Raw genomic sequence first — 17574 nt, 5'->3', positions numbered from 1 at the left:
CATTAAAAAAAAAGACGCACAAATTTAATTTGTTTTAATAAGTCCTTAAATCATCTAGTAGCTACACGATAATAAAATAATGCAGCGAATGGATGATATGTCTAATATTTCTTACTTCTCACTGTCCAAAATGTTGACATATACAAATATACTGTACATATACCGCCTGCGCAGCGCGAGCGCCAATCCTGCAGCCGTGTGTGGAACTGTCAGTTTGCATGTACGAACGTGCTAAACAAAACGCAACATAGTACTCGCAAAACAGTGATGAGTGTTGATAAATCACGTTGCGCGTGCTAAATAATTATATTTGCATCTTCTCCTCCCAGTATTGTAGCGTTTTGACGATCAGCATATATTTTGCAGAGCCACAAATTGAATTGCACACCTTAATCTGCTAGACACTTGTGATTTAGGGCTATATAAATAAACATTGATTGATTGATTGATACTTAACAGGTGCAATCCACTTTGCACACATTTAGTAGATCAGCTTTGTGTGTGCAATGAATTTTGTACGTGTTTTAGTACACGCAAACGTTTAGTAAATCAGGGCCCTATGAGCGTTGACACTAATAGCACAAAGCAAAAAATGACACAAAGTTTTTTCTTTAAAGGGTAACCGCACAATTTTTTGAAATATCCTTCCAAATCCTTATGTAGACAAACACACATATGGTTCTGTTTTTAATGCATTTTAACTCGTAAATGGAAGCTAGCAAAAGTCATCTAACAATGGAGCCAATGAAAGTCGCTCTATTCCGCCTACAAAGCGCTCTAAAAGCATCCAAACACCTCCTTTTATATACAAATACATGATGAAAGTATATATGTAATGTTGTAACAGGCACATTCATAACAACATGTAATATTTACACAAACATACACAGGCTTATTACATTTTCAGAAACATCACAACATTCTCTTTTCCCTTCAGCAAAATAACAAAACTACTACTAATCAAGGCAGACTTCATGAGAGCCAACAACGATTACTTTGAGACAAATGATGATCCAGAACCTTTTCATTTTCAGCCTGATTATAAGGAGGATGAGATACAAATTTTAGAAGTTGAGTGCTAAACAGAACCAGCTTCAGGGAAACACTCAGCATCAAGTAGCAGTATTGCTAAGCGCTAAATAAGAAATACAAACATAATAAAACAATCACTTACTGTACAATGTCTGCTCTCACTGGGGTGCCGACTGCTGGGCTGTTCATATCTTCCCGTTTAGATGACGAATAAATCATAATTGTGCACACGCAGGTAACAAAAAAAATGTTTTTTTGGGGGTGGGGTGGTGGTGGTGGTGGTGGTGGGGGGGGGGGGGGGGGTTCTTGCCAACTCCGGGTCTAAGTTGAATGTCAAAGTTGACAAACTTCTCAATTTATGGCCACAACATTCTACTATACAAGCGAGAGGCATGATTTATTACCAAGAATTTGGTTTTGCCAACATAGAGTCAATGCAGCAGCTGTAGCGGCATAAAATAGTCATCTGTGATCACGGCGCCGCTAAAAATAGTTCCTTAAAGTTAGCGCTTATAATAACAATACCGCTAATACTTGGTTAATATTGAGGTCACAAAATGTAAATGAAGTGTTGCTGGCGGTTTTCGGATGCTTTTTTGGAGGGCATGATGGGCGCAATAGAGTACTCCCAATAGCTGCACTTGTACTTGTATTTTAAGAATTAGAATGCATAAAAAAAGAAACGCATATGTGTTCTTGTCTTACAAAGGGATTTTGAATGATATACGTGCAATGAATAAAGTGCAGTTCCCCTTCAAATATGTAGAGTATATGTGACACATTTTTTTCTTAACCGTTTTAACTAAATTAGAGATATAAAAATGGCCCCTGCATCTTTTAATTTTGCCTCAATGGAAACAATTGTGGACACCCAATTTATGTGTATGATGTGTACTATTCTTTTCTGGCCGCCAGTGGTTGTATTTGTAAGCATTACTTTTAGTGCATTATCCCATAAAATAAATTCAGATTACATGTTCATTACACAGAATATACACTCAACTGTATACATTCCAGCAAGGTACATGAGCACATATGTACAAACCCCGTTTCCATATGAATTGGGAAATTGTGTTAGATGTAAATATAAACGGAATACAATGATTTTCAAATCATTTTCAACCCATATTCAGTTGAATATGCTACAAAGACAACATATTTGATGTTCAAACTGATAAACTTTTTTTTTTTGCAAATAATCTTTAACTTTAGAATTTGATGCCAGCAACACGTGACAAAGAAGTTGGGAAAGGTGGCAATAAATACTGATAAAGTTGAGGAATGCTCATCAAACACTTATTTGGAACATCCCACAGGTGAACAGGCAAATTGGGAACAGGCGGGTGCCATGATTGGGTATAAAAGTAGATTCCATGAAATGCTCAGTCATTCACAAATAAGGATGGGGCGAAGGTCACCACTTTGTCTACAAATGCGTGAGCAAATTGTTGAACAGTTTAAGAAAAACCTTTCTCAACCAGCTATTGCAAGGAATTTAGGGATTTCACCATCTACGGTCCGTAATATCATCAAAGGGTTCAGAGAATCTGGAGAAATCACTGCACGTAAGCAGCTAATCCCGTGACCTTCGATCCCTCAGGCTGTACTGCATCAACAAGCGACATCAGTGTGTAAAGGATATCACCACATGGGCTCAGGAACACTTCAGAAACCCACTGTCAGTAACTACAGTTGGTCGCTACATCTGTAAGTGCAAGTTAAAACTCTCCTATGTGAGGCGAAAACCGTTTATCAACAACACCCAGAAACGCCGTCGGCTTCGCTGGGCCTGAGCTCATCTAAGATGGACTGATACAAAGTGGAAAAGTGTTCTGTGGTCTGACGAGTCCACATTTCAAATTGTTTTTGGAAACTGTGGACGTCGGTGTCCTCCGGACCAAAGAGGAAAATAACCATCCGGATTGTTATAGGCGCAAAGTTGAAAAGCCAGTATCTGTGATGGTATGGGGGTGTATTAGTGCCCAAGACATGGGTAACTTGCACATCTGTGAAGGAGCCATTAATGCTGAAAGGTTCATACAGGTTTTGGAGCAACATATGTTGCCATCCAAGCAATGTTACCATGGACGCCCCTGCTTATTTCAGCAAGACAATGCCAAGCCACGTGTTACATCAACGTGGCTTCATTGTAAAAGAGTGCGGGTACTAGACTGGCCTGCCTGTAGTCCAGACCTGTCTCCCATTGAAAATGTGTGGCGCATTATGAAGCATAAAATACCACAACGGAGACCCCGGACTGTTGAACAACTTAAGCTGTACATCAAGCAAGAATGGGAAAGAATTCCACCTGAGAAGCTTAAAAAATGTGTCTCTTCAGTTTCCAAACGTTTACTGAGTGTTGTTAAAAGGAAAGGCCATGTAACACAGTGGTGAACATGCCCTTTCCTAACTACTTTGGCACGTGTTGCAGCCATGAAATTCTAAGTTAATTATTATTTGCAAAAAAAAAAAAAGTTTATGAGTTTGAACATCAAATGTCTTGTCTTTGTAGTGCATTCAATTGAATATGGGTTGAAAAGGATTTGCAAATCATTGTATTCCGTTTATATTTACATCTAACACAATTTCCCAACTCATATGGAAACAGGGTTTGTATAATGCATGCATCTTAATAAAAATATTCAGTATGACACTGTGCACATGACCTCATTCAAACATATACCTTACACTGACAGGTATGTTAACTGCCTTCAAGTAATGCTAATACACTTTGACTCATGATCAATTAGTCGAGCGGCCAAAGGAAAAAGTTGTACGATGCTGACACGTCCAATCCGCCCCACCTGTCACTCCTATTGTCTGCAGTGGGAGGCCTGTCACCAGCCATCATCGTGCCATCCCACCCACTTTAGACCCCCGCCTCCATTAACATTGTTGGACTGTGTTAAAAAAGTACGGAGGGTAACATCTAACCTGCTGGCTGCGACGATGCGCTGCAGCTCAGCTGTCAGCCGCATTGTGACGGATGTACAGTGGAAACATACTTGGACTTTGAGCTGCGTCCTTCTTATTGCCCTCCTTTTGGCAGCCCGCTTGACCCCCAGCGTAAAGGCGGCTTACCCTAAAAATAACGGGCACGCGACTTAATGTCTCTGTGTGGATATGAAGCCACACAAATGCACACATGGTCATGTCAGAATGAGCCTCCTCCCACGGTGCAACAAAGCACGCTCAGTGCATTTCCATGAAGCCCCAATCAGCACACACTTAGGATCAAATTCAGCAGCAGCACTTGGCTCTTTCATTGTCATCGTACTATCAAAGTACCTTTTCACACTTAAGGTGCACACATTTCCAAGGAGCTGACCACTTACACGTCACTATAGCAACATTTTCCTTTGTGCGACTACTCAGCCTGGGGTTTGATTAAGGCAACAGAGACAGAATCTGAAATAGATATCCAGTAAACACAGCGGACCTTTGAAAACCCCAAATGTCGTAGAATTACGAGATTAAACTGGAATCTCAAAATCTAATTTAAAGAAATCAACAAGCACATTGCGAAAACATCTAAATTATTAACTTTACAAGTGTGCTTTTCTTTGTTTTGTGAGTGCAGAAGGGTAACAGTGATGATAATCATAGAAGCAGAAATGGAGAGCTAACACTTTGCGCATTACCAATAAAACACCAACAGGTGACACCTAACCTACAATTGGGGGGACTTTTTTGGGAATGCCATCACAAGCGGGTACCAGTAATGGGGAAAGATGAAAACGGAAATGGAAGGCTAAAATTATTATTAATTTTCAAGTATATTTATTATTAGGGACCGAGCAGCAAATGGTAAATGGGTTATACTTGTATAGCACTTTTCTGCCTTCAAGGTACTCAAAGCGCTTTGACACTATTTCCACATTCACCCATTCACACATACATTCACACACTGATGGCGGGAGCTGCCATGCAAGGCCCTAACCACGACCCATCAGGAGCAAGGGTAAAGTGTCTTGCTCAAGGACACAACGGACGTGACGAGGTTGGTAGAAGGTGGGGATTGAACCAGGAACCCTCAGGTCGCTGGCACGGCCACTCTCCCAACCGCGCCATGCCGTCCCAAAGGTTGAGAGAGCCCTATTGTACACGTGCCGTCCATTATTTTTTTTACAACTTCCATCAAACGTTTGAGGCCCTTGACACACACGAAAACGCACCAATTTTTTGCAAGCGCGTCCGGTCCGGCAGAAAAAGGTTTTATGTTGTGGCTACTAAACACAACATTTCAAAATTGACTCTCTTAGACTTCCTTTTTATTGTCATTCAAAATTGAACTTTACAGTACAGATAAGAACGAAATTTCGTTACATCTCTACCGCCTCCTTTAAAATTAGGAAAAATTAGCCCCTGCCACCAGTCTCATGGATCGTCACGATAATCGCTGGGGACGTCTATCATGTTAAGACGCACAAAAATATCTCAAGAACCTATATTTGAAAACAAACAGGAAGTCGGCCATCTTGGTTCCCATGGGCCATTTTTAGGTCAAAAACAGGGGTCATACTTAAGCAAACTCCTCCTGGGACTTTGACAAAACGAAACTCGGCTAAAAGGACAGATACTGGACAGACTGGCAATGATAAGTTGCAAGGGAATTTGGCCTACGCCTTAGGATGTGGGCGTGTTATGGCGCCAAACTTTGATCTGATGATTCTGTGATGATCCGTAGCCCGGATCATGTTTTGTTTAAGTTAAGACTCCCTTAGTCCTGTTTCAGCACCCATGTTTTTGTGTTCCTTGTTGCCATGGGTGCTGATTATGTTCACCTGCCTCTGATTAGTGGTCGGGACGCTCTCCTGCTCCCGGTCACTAATCAGAGAGCTATTTAGTCCTGCCTCTCGCCACACTCTGTCTGGCTGTTTTGTTTACTTCACGCAACACGTTAGGTTGGTTTCTTGATCCTTATTCCTGCGCTACTTTTTCTATAGCTTCCTGTGCCAGCGACACGTTCCTATGTTTTGTATTCTTGACTAGTTATGATAATAAACCCCTTTTCTTACCTGCACACTGCTTCCGAACGTCCATCTGCATCTTGGGGAAACGACCAGCGCATGACCATGCGACCCCACCATAACAGATTCGCCACAAAACTTTTGGGTGGAATAAATTACTCCCATTAACTGCATTGTGAGCAACTTCTACTTGCTGTATATTACGAAAGAGAATGCATAACAAAAGAAAAATATATGTGTTCTTGTGTTACATAAGGGCTGTGAATGATGGGCAAAATAAAAAATAAAAAAGGGCAGTTCCCCTTTGAGAATGTGTGTTAAAATCAATTAAATCAGTACCTGTACAGTAAAATGTACAGTAACAGCAATGGAAAAGAGGAAATAGCTGATAGAATCAGAAACAGAATTCTTTAAGCTTTTACTGTAAAATGCAAGAAAATATGCACATTAAGTCCTGCATATTTGTGAAAGAAAATCCAAATTATATCCATGTGGTGTTGAGTATTATATTTTGCATAAAAAAGCAAAACAACTTTAATAAACGCCTGGTAATCTCTGCAGTTGAGTAAATGGTCTACGGTGGCAACAAAGTGAGATGTTTCATTATAGATAAGAGACGATTATTGTGGTGTATCACTGATATGTTATCTGCACACACACCTCAAAGCACACACTGCACAATCCAGATAGTGCGTCCTCACGCCCTTGGTCGTCTGTGACAATTCTTTTTTTTCCTTCCAGCCCTGCAAAGGATTAACAAAATCCATTAGATAGAACATTTGGAAACAGTGTTTTGTATTTGCATATAGCGGGTAAATTGGTTGTTATGACAACCACGATGGCCACTTATTTGCCGGCTTGGTTTGTTGTGCAAATTGGACACAAACAACAATTATCACAGATGAATATGGATTGAGTGAAGCCGGCAGTCAACCCACTTCCTTCCACTGCCACCAATCACATGAGCCAAGCATGAAATGACACGTTTTGATTGACAGCTCCACAAATGAGAAATTATTTGCTGTGGACAAAGCCTGCTTTTGGCAGAGACATTGTCGTGTGCGCAGAATGTCTGATGATGCGCCATCGCAACCAAAGCACCGTCTTCCCGAAAGAGAAATTCCCACGGAGACATGACTTGATTTTGTCGATGCAAGTGAAATTTATGTTTTGCTTTCCAGCCATGTTAGATCCCTGATTGTACAAGTGAATTGTGAATGTGAATGATATTTATATAGCGCTTTTCTCTAGTGACTCAAAGCGCTTTACATTGTGAAACCCAATATCTAAGTTACATTTTTAAACCAGTGTGGGTGGCACTTGCAGCAGATGGGTAAAGTGTCTTGCCCGAGGACACAGCGGCAGTGACTAGGATGGCAGAAGCGGGGATCGAACCTGGAACCCTCATGTTGCTAGGTCTACCAACTGAGCTATACTGCCCCAAGTACTCTCACGAATATGGATCAAAAGTATTGGGGCACTTTGGCCATTACTTTTGTCCATCTGTGAGGTCAAAAATAGACCCGAAAGAGGACCCAGCTCATAATGTCATCCACTCTTCCACACCAAACGAAATAATTATTGAGTAACTAAATACAAGTATTTTTAAATGTAAAATAGTTTAAATATAAAAAAAAAATTTCAACATTGGTTTGCCTGAAATGCATGCAATTCAATGTAAAAAAAAATTAACAATGAAACGTCCTCCATAGGGTTGTAGTGCGATGCTGCTATCTAGTGGGCACAGATGCTTATTACAACGGCCTCACGCTTTCAGTTATAAATTGTCATGTTTTGTGCGATAATCCGTGTGATTTTCACATGGACATAATAAGCATGACGCTCCTTAAAAGTCAAATAATTCATATACTTATAAATACAATAGTCTTAAATAATGAGCAGGAATCATAACAAATATTGCATAAGCTTTATTACATTTACAAGTTCAGCAATGATCGATAGGCTCCAGCACCCCACGACCCGAAAGGGACAAGCGGTAGAAAAAGGATGGATGGATGGAAGTTCAGCAGTCAATATTACATTATATTTTCATCTACTAATTAGCGATATTAGACACAGGAATTCCTATAAAAAAAAAAAGAATAAAAATATTTGTTATCTTAACCTTCTTTAAGACCAAGGGTGTCAAACTTATTTTAGATCGGGGGCCCCATGGAGAAAAATCTACTCCCAAGTGGGCCGGACTGGTAAAATTACGGCACGATAACTTAAATATTAAGATAACTTCAGATTGTTTTCTTTGTTTAAAAATAGAACAAGCACATGTTGTTGTTTTTTTTTTTTTTACACTTACATGTTGCTGTTAATAGTATTTTATCTTTATTTGTCGTTATTTATACTTTCTGAATAAATGATGTGATAATGTTCATCAGTCAACTCATTGGTGTTAATTTTCAATCTATCAAGACAAAAAAATAACATCAAAATCAAATTACAGGATGTTTTTTATGTAGTTAGCTAATTTTTCTCGACTAGTGCTCCAACATGTGATTTATTTTATTTTTTGAATATGTAGCATCATCTACAAAGCTACAAAGAATGGCTATTGCGACATGTAGTGGACACATTTAGAACAGCAGTTTCTTTCATTCAAAAATTTCGGCAAATTTTTATACTTAGCAAACTCATCCCGCGGGCCGGATAACACCTGTTCAGGCCCGCACGTTTGACACCCCTATTTAAAACTAACAATTTCTGGTATAATCTTTAAAATTATACTTATCTTGTAGTTATTTTGTCATGATGTTTTTAATACCATTTGTTATTGTTTGCCAGCACTTAAAAAAAAACCCACCCTTGTTTCTCATGTAAATTTAGACCACAATGTGAAAATAAAATGGATGATACTACACAGTACTATGCAGTATATAATGTAGTCTTCGGGTGTACGGGCTCTGCCTGTCCAGCCCTGCCACCATTCTGTCTTTTAGCGACATGTTGTCCACATAGCGATTGTCTCGCACGCTTATCGCTGTTTCTAATTGCTGCCGCTGTTGCTTCCGCACACAAGAGTGTTACAACACTTGGTGCTACGGTTCCGATTGGTCTCATGCAGATCCACTCCAGCCCTGGTGCGACCTCCCTCAGGGTCATTCTTTGGTAGCTTGCTGGCTAACGTGATTAACACATACACAGGGATATGTGAATATATGTAAAAAAAAATGTAACAAGTGAAAGAAAAATCTAGCATCTGCCTCACTTTTGAAGTCCAGAGTTTACATGATGTCATAAAGGAAACATGTTTTTACTCATCTGACCCGTTCCTAGCTCGATTAAAAAAAAAGGCTTTGCCACACATCTTAAAATCAAGCTATATCAGTCAGTCATCTACAGATGTGGGAGCTGTAAGTTTGATTGTTTTGTTTTTTGTCATCAAAAATTCTAAAATGTAAGTGTAGTGTTGGCATGTAGCTAACATAGCCATGGTAATGTTTCTAACGTTTGTGTCCTCTTGTTCCGCTCCCTAATGTGATGTTGTACGTGTAATAAATGACATCTGTTATGTTGGACAAGTGCAGACTTTGTGTAAAAAGTGGATAGCACTTCTTGGAGACACACACACTCAGACTTTTGCGGACAAACAGAACTCATTAGCAATAAATCTACAGACACACAAAAAGGCGTGTACCTGTCTAAAATGGCTAGATTTTAGCAAATATCCTTTCGATACATTATTGTGGGTAAAAAAAATAGTATATTTTGAGACTTTCAATAACATTTTAGCATCAGTGGTGCACAAAGAAGTTGTAAAAGCAACGGTTAATAATAATAAAAAAATAAACCTTACCTTTGACACTTTTGGCTGATGAGCTCCTTTTTAAAATGTATATTGTTGTTGTAGTTGGCAATCATCAATAACGCACAAAACAGGCAAAACAATCCCCCCAAAATATAGACTTGGAGGTGAAATTTGTGGTTGTTTCACTGGCAAACCGCTCATGTTGTATTTATTTGATGGGTAAATATTAAACTCGAAGAGAACGTATTTTAGCACTTACCAATGGCCATAAATAGGTCGTCGATATAAAGGCCAGTCTTGGCGGAGGTCTCCATGAAGAGGAGGCCATTTTTGTCAGCGTATGCTTGCGCCTCCTGAGGATAAAATGTGTCTGTGGTAGATGATGATGTAGTCATGTGACATATTTCCACATCATACCTGATGCTCCACCGCTCTCTTGTCCGCCATGTCCGCCTTGTTGCCAGCCAAAGCCATCACGATCTTGGAGTTGGCTTGTCTCTGCAGCTCCTTCACCCAATTCTGAGCACGTGCAAACGTCTCCTAAAGACAAAACAAGCTTTATTTGCGTTGATGCCACTCGTATATAAGTATGATTTGTATACATCAGGGCTGTACAGTGCGAGCCTTTCACTCGCATTTGCGAATCGAAATAGGTTGTGCAAGTATTTTTTTTTTTAAAAAGTGCGAATACAGATTTTAACATATAAATTTGCATTTTGCTCCTAAAACAAATTAATCCAGAGTTGATCAAACTAGAGTAAAATGTGTGTGCGTCTGTATAGCATGTTCGAAATAACCTTAAACCAGGGTGTCCAATTTTTTGGACTTTGGGGCCTGATTGGGGGAACGAAATTTGGGCCGAAAAAGTATGTAAAGTAAACAAACAAACAAAATATATACATACAGTATATATATATATATACTGTATACATATATATATATATATATATATATACTGTATACATATATATATATATATATATATATACTGTATATATATACTGTATATATATATATATATATATATGATTAACACATTGACACATATTAATTTATTAATTATAAATCCATTATAGTAATATAATATACATACATCAATACTCTATATATATATATATATATATATATATATATATATATGAGTATTGATGTATACATATTATATTACTATAATGGATTTATAATTAATATAATTTTATATTAAGAGTATATGATTGTTCGATTCCTACCTTGTTTATTTCTGTGACGACCTCCTTAACGTTTTGTAATCAATGAGAAATATCAAGCAGCTAAAATGTGACAAACTTGGTTATTGTAGAGAAAGTGTTTTGCATTTTACCCGTCATGCATTGTAGTTGATGTAAACGGGTGTAATTTTGAATTATATATAATAATTGGACATTTTTTATAATATCCACAAAGTTCTGTGAGCAAGTTGTGTTATGTGTAACCAGGTGTGTTGACTTTTTGTGTTTGTTGCAATTTTTTTGTACCATGAGCGGGAAAGGTTGTTTGGATTGGGTCATAACAATAAATACTGTGCTAGTTTCATTTTAATGTACAATTCATGGTCATTAACCATTGACCTGAATTACTCACGTTGTCCGCATGATGGTGGATATATTTAAAAATTAAGCTAGAGGCACTACATGAGTCAAATTACTTATTAAACTCGTGACATCTCGCAGGCCAAACTAAACATACCGGCAGGCCGCATTTAGCCCGCAGGCCGTAGTTTGGATACCCCAGCCTTAAACTATAACCATTAACAAATGACTGACGCGGAAGTGTCACTGATATTTTTGATCAGATTTGTTTTTTGTTTTTTAAATGAAGTTTTTTTAATTGTACTGTACAGTATATGTATTAATATTAATAGCCTTTTTGTACTGGATTTTAAAACTTTTTTATGTTCATAAACAATGAATAAACATGTTTTAAAAAACTACAATACAAATGTATGTTCATTTTGACCTATAATATGCTACAACAACGTAAACTTTACAATGTTTAAATGAAAGATATATGCAACATTAAAAAAAAAATACAATTTATACTTTAATTTACTACATAGTTTACATTTCTGTTAATTGTAAAATAATTTTAAAGAACCAAATTAAGAAATATAGAACTGAAAGGTAATTTTTTTTAAAGCATTTTTTTTAAATGCCATTTGAATTTTATTTTTTATAATACTAATAGGCTTTTAGTACAAGATTTTATAGACTGTTTAATGTTCATAAACAATAAATAAACATTTAAAAAAACAAGTCACTCGTGCAATAAAATAATGTTTGACCTACAATATGCTACAACAACCTAAACATTATTTTTTATACTTAAATCTAAATATTACGTTAATTAAATTTACAGTATATTATTTGTAAAATATTTTAGAAAACACAATTTAGAATTATAAAACTAAAATGTTACTGACTAAAAGCTCTTTTTTTTGCAAATTTAGTTTTTGAATTACAATTTATAGGTGTCACTTAAAACTACATGCTACTGGCATTGTTATTTACATATATTCTGTGCTTAGTCTTCAGTCCCCCCAGTCCATGTTACATATTTGGACGAGTGTGCAGACAGCCAAATCATGTGCGCAGACGATACTGACCACATTGGTGATGTCATAGACAATGATGGCCGCCTGCGCTCCTCTGTAATACATGGGGGCCAAGCTGTGGTAGCGCTCTTGACCTGCCGTGTCCCAGATGTCAAACTTGACCGTGACGTCATCCAAGCTGACGGTCTTATTCTGGTAGGCAGCTGGGAAAGACACCAAGTACATATCCTGTTTGTCACGATGCGGACATTATTACCTCTAGTTCACAACTTTATAATCAATACGACGGCCAAGACAACTTTGACATATTTAAAAGCGGAATAAATGGAGAAATGTTAACAATTACATTTTTTTACTTTAACAATGTTTTGGAGTGCATGAGAACGTGTAAAGAAAACCGCTTTCTTTGAGAAAATGGTCATTTATCAAAAAGTACATTTCACAACATAGCAGCAACAAAACCAATGTTGCAATAGTGCTAAAGAGCAAACTGCTCAGTCAGCATTAATACCAGCAATGAGTTAATTGTAAACAACAGTACATCAAGTTTACCACGCATGAGTTTCTGGCACAACAATTTAGTTGTTAATCAGGATTAGACACTAAACATCAACCGAATTCACAATACGCAACACTTCCCTTACCGCCGATGGTACTTTCCTGGTATTCGTGGAACAGGCCTTTAACAAAGCGCAGCACCAGACTCGACTTGCCCACCGCCGATTCCCCCAGCAGCACCAGCTTGAACTGGAAATCTTTGTTTGCTGCTGCCGTAGCGCTGTTGGGCCTGGTTTCTCCTCCGCCGCGGCTCGCCATTGACAGAAGTGGAGGTTGTTATGGGCAAAACCGCCCCGGGCTGCAATGGAACCAGACTAGCGACTCGGGCGGTAAGTTGACAATCCCACTACGGAAACGGCTGCAAAACAGGTTATAGTAAATATAAATCCAATAGTGTGTGTGTGTGTATGTGTGTGTGTGTAACATAAACTGTCACAAAAATATCCCCAGATAACTAACATTATATTAAACAGCATTAACAACATTAGCTCATATCAAATTTAAAACCCATCTAAAGTATTTTTTATTTGATTTTATTTTTTTAAATAAAAAAATACAATCATGTGTGCTTACGGACTGTATCCCTTAGGGCTGTGAATCTTTGGGTGTCCCACGATTCGATTCAATATCGATTCTTGGGGTCACGATTCGATTCAAAATCAATTTTTTTTTTCAAATCAACACGATTCTCGATTCAAAAACGATTTTTTTCCAGATTCAAAACGATTCTCTATTTATTCAATACATAGGATTTCAGCAGGATCTACCCCAGTCTGCTGACATGCAAGCAGAGTAGTAGATTTTTGTAAAAAGCTTTTATAATTGTAAAGGACAATGTTTTATCAACTGATTGCAATAATGTAAATTTGTTTTAACTATTAAATGAACCAAAACTATGACTTATTTTATCTTTGTGAAAATATTGGACACAGTGTGTTGTCAAGCTTATGAGATGCGATGCAAGTGTAAGCCACTGTGACACTATTGTTCTTTTTTTTTTTTTTTAAATAAATGTCTAATGATAATGTCAATGAGGGATTTTTAATCACTGCTATGTTGAAATTGTAACTAATATTGATACTGTTGTTGATAATATTCATTTTTGTTTCACTACTTTTGGTTTGTTCTGTGTCGTGTTTGTGTCTCCTCTCAATTGCTCTGTTTATTGCAGTTCTGAGTGTTGCTGGGTCGGGTTTGGTTTTGGAATTGGATTGCATTGTTATGGTATTTCTGTGTATTGTTTTGTTGGATTGATTAATTAAAAAAAAAAAATAATAATAATAATAAAAATAAAAAAATAAAAAATAAAAATTAAGATTTTTTAAAAATGAGAATCGATTCTGAATCGCACAACGTGAGAACCGCGATTCGAAATCAAATCGATTTTTTCCCACACCCCTAGTATCCCTGCAGACTGTATTGATCTATATTGATATATAATGTAGGAACCAGAAATATTAATAACAGAAAGAAACAACCCTTTTGTGCGAATGAGTGTGAATGAGTGTAAATGGGGGAGGGAGGTTTTTTGGGTTGGTGCACTAATTGTAAGTGTATCTTGTGTTTTTTATGTTAATTTAATTTTTTTTTTAAATAAATTAATTCATTTAAAATAATAATAATAAAAAAATAAAAAAATAAATAAAATTAAAAAAAATATATATATTTTTTTTAATTATTTCTTGTGCGGCCCGGTGGTTGGGGACCACTGCTGTATAAATTATCCTGAATTAATTAATTTTTTATCATCTGGGAAGTCTTTATTTATAATATATTTTTCGTTAGACAATATTCCTGTCAAACTATAGATTAAATAAGATCTGCTATACCACTCCTATAAATACACAATATTATTAATTGTACTTTGTACACAGTGTACCAACTAACTATTCAGGCCCCCCAAAAAAACGGATGATGCGTGACGAATTTAACACGCATGGTGGCAAATATTGATTACTATTAGGCTATAATTTATTATTATTTGACCATTTACATTATTCGAAAATACTAATGTCTAACGTTTGTTCCATCAATATTACTCAGCAGATGTAAAAATAACACTGAGTTAGCAGCCAGGCTAAAGCTAGCTGACACTATCTTGGCAAGAAAATATACAGGTAAATGACAATTTACATAAATATACAAATTCTTACCTTTAACAAAAGCCCGGTTAAAAGCGAGTAACTTGTGTCAGTTTAAATTGTAAAACAAAACATTTTAGTGCGATTTTCTCCACCAACAGATAAAACCATAGACTTGGTTAACACTTTCGCCTTGTTTGGCGTCTTTTTCGTCTACAGCTGTTTTTTTTTTTTAATTAGGAGGACTCTATGCACTACGCTCACTGCTGCCACATCTGGTCAGTTTTGTCATTGCAATTGGATTTATTTATGCCATGATTGCTAGTAATTTCCACTTCTAAACAAATTAGGGCGTATTTAACTGTTCAAACAGGTGGGCTACACCAACTATTTAATTTGAAGCATTTTCAAGACCTTTTTTTCCCTCAAAAAATAAAAAAATATATTGTAAATTGCTTTTGTCTGTTAACACTACTGTGGATATTTAGATAAACCTCACCAGGCGGTAGTCTACAGCCAAAGTGTTTTGACAGTGCACTAATTAAACCACTGTGGTTATTTGCGTTTGTAGACCACACACACACTTGGGAAACTGCTTGAGGTTTATTTCTGTTAATTAAATAGAGGCGCTAATTGGTTCATTTACAAAAGACAGATAAAGTGTATACAACATGTATTCTGCTTTAATTAAATATTTTAAAAATAAAGAAAAAAATGTGCATGGAGTATAAGTATGCTGCATATTATAGACGCCAAAAAACAAATTGTCAAAAAAACCTAAGTTTTATTTTTTTAAATCTTAATACTATGACTTTATTCTTTTAAAATGTGTTCTCAATAAAGACATTTTTTATATTTACTACTTCCTCCCCTCTTAATACCACCATAAGCAATACAAAACATTTTTAAAAATTCATCAGGAGGTTGCCTACTGCCACATGTTAATACCAATGTTTTTTGACCCAGGAGCACTAATTCAAGATTTTTTTTGTGTCCCACACACTCGCTGTCAATGAAAAACTCAGCTGTTCATTTAATTAAATTTAGGTACTAATTAAAGCAGCTTACAAATACAAACCCCGTTTCCATATGAGTTGGGAAATTGTGTTGGATGTAAATATAAACGGAATACAATGATTTGCAAATCCTTTTCAACCCATATTCAATTGAATGCACTACAAATAAGATATTTGATGTTCAAACTCATAAACTTTTTTTTTTTTTTTGCAAATAATTAACTTAGAATTTCATGGCTGCAACACGTGCCAAAGTAGTTGGGAAAGGGCATGTTCACCACTGTGCTACACCACCTTTTCTTTTAACAACACTCAATAAATGTTTGGGAACTGAGGAAACTAATTGTTGAAGCTTTGAAAGTGGAATTCTTTCCCATTCTTGTTTTATGTAGAGCTTCAGTCCTTCAAAAGTCCGGGGTCTCCGCTATCGTATTTTACGCTTCATAATGCGCCACACATTTTCGATGGGAGACAGGTCTGGACTGCAGGCGGGCCAGGAAAGTACCCGCACTCTTTTTATACGGAGCCACGCTGTTGTAACACGTGCTGAATGTGGCTTGGCATTGTCTTGCTGAAATAAGCAGGGGCGTCCATGAAAAAGACGGCGCTTAGATGGCAGCATATGTTGTACCAAAACCTGTATGTACCTATCAGCATTAATGGTGCCTTCATAGATGTGTAAGTTACCCATGCCTTGGGCACTAATACACCCCAATACCATCACAGATGCTGGCTTTTGAACTTTGCGTCGATAACAGTCTGGATGGTTCGCTTCCCCTTTGGTCCGGATGACACGATGTCGAATATTTCCAAAAACAATTTGAAATGTGGACTCGTCAGACCACAGAACACTTTTCCACTTTGCATGAGTCCATCTTAGATGATCTCGGGCCCAGAGAAGCCGGCAGCGTTTCTGGATGTTGTTGATAAATGGCTTTCGCTTTGCATAGTAGAGTTTTAACTTGCACTTACAGATGTAGCGACCAACTGTATTTAGTGACAGTTGTTTTCTGATGTGTTCCTGAGCCCATGTGGTGATATCCTTTAGAGATTGATGTCGGTTTTTGATACAATGTCGTCTGAGGGATCGAAGGTCACGGTCATTCAATGTTGGTTTCCGGCCATGCCGCTTTCGTGGAGTGATTTCTCCAGATTCTCTGAACCTTTTGATGATATTATGGACCGTAGATGTTGAAATCCCTAAATTTCTTGCAATTGCACTTTGAGAAGCATTGTTCTTAAACTGGTTGACTATTTTCTCACGCAGTTGTGGACAAAGGGGTGTACCTCGCTCCATCCTTTCTTGTGAAAGACTGAGCATTTTTTGGGAAGCTGTTTTTATACCCAATCATGGCACCCACCTGTTCCCAATTATCCTGTTCACCTGTGGGATGTTCCAAATAAGTGTTTGATGAGCATTCCTCAACTTTATCAGTATTTATTGCCACCTTTCCCAACTTCTTTGTCATCTGTTGCTGGCATCAAATTCTAAAGTTAATGATTATTTGCAAAAAAAAAAATGTTTATCAGTTTGAACATCAAATATGTTGTCTTTGTAGCATATTCAATTAAATATGGGTTGAAAATG

General features: G+C 37.2%; 2 protein-coding genes across 3 annotated transcripts in view; both read right to left on the bottom strand.

The window, feature by feature from the left end:
- The window catches only part of LOC133655427 (zinc finger protein 385D-like), an 83066-nt gene extending 76329 nt beyond the window's left edge, over positions 1-6737 (bottom strand). Inside the window, exon 1 of the mRNA XM_062055596.1 lies at positions 6663-6737. The gene's annotated coding sequence lies outside the window, so the exon portion shown is untranslated. The remainder of the gene's footprint in view (positions 1-6662) is intronic.
- On the bottom strand, positions 6427-15181 carry LOC133655428 (ras-related protein Rab-5C-like). Of its 2 annotated transcripts, none has more exons than XM_062055599.1 (6): positions 15043-15181; positions 12976-13247; positions 12383-12534; positions 10180-10302; positions 10022-10115; positions 6427-6745 (listed from the first exon to the last, which is right to left on the bottom strand). In XM_062055599.1, exons 2-6 carry the CDS (start codon positions 13145-13147, stop codon positions 6636-6638), a joined length of 651 nt encoding a protein of 216 aa, XP_061911583.1. In that variant the 5' UTR covers positions 13148-13247; positions 15043-15181; the 3' UTR covers positions 6427-6635. The 2 variants fall into 2 exon arrangements, with proteins under 2 accessions (XP_061911583.1, XP_061911582.1); XM_062055598.1 differs by lacking the exon at positions 6427-6745 and adding an exon at positions 8874-9134.
- Between the last annotated feature and the right edge of the window lie 2393 nt (positions 15182-17574).

Source organism: Entelurus aequoreus, linkage group LG08 (genome assembly GCF_033978785.1).
Source record: "Entelurus aequoreus isolate RoL-2023_Sb linkage group LG08, RoL_Eaeq_v1.1, whole genome shotgun sequence".
Taxonomy (NCBI): Eukaryota; Metazoa; Chordata; class Actinopteri; order Syngnathiformes; family Syngnathidae; genus Entelurus; species Entelurus aequoreus.
This window is presented reverse-complemented; position numbering and strand designations above follow the sequence as displayed.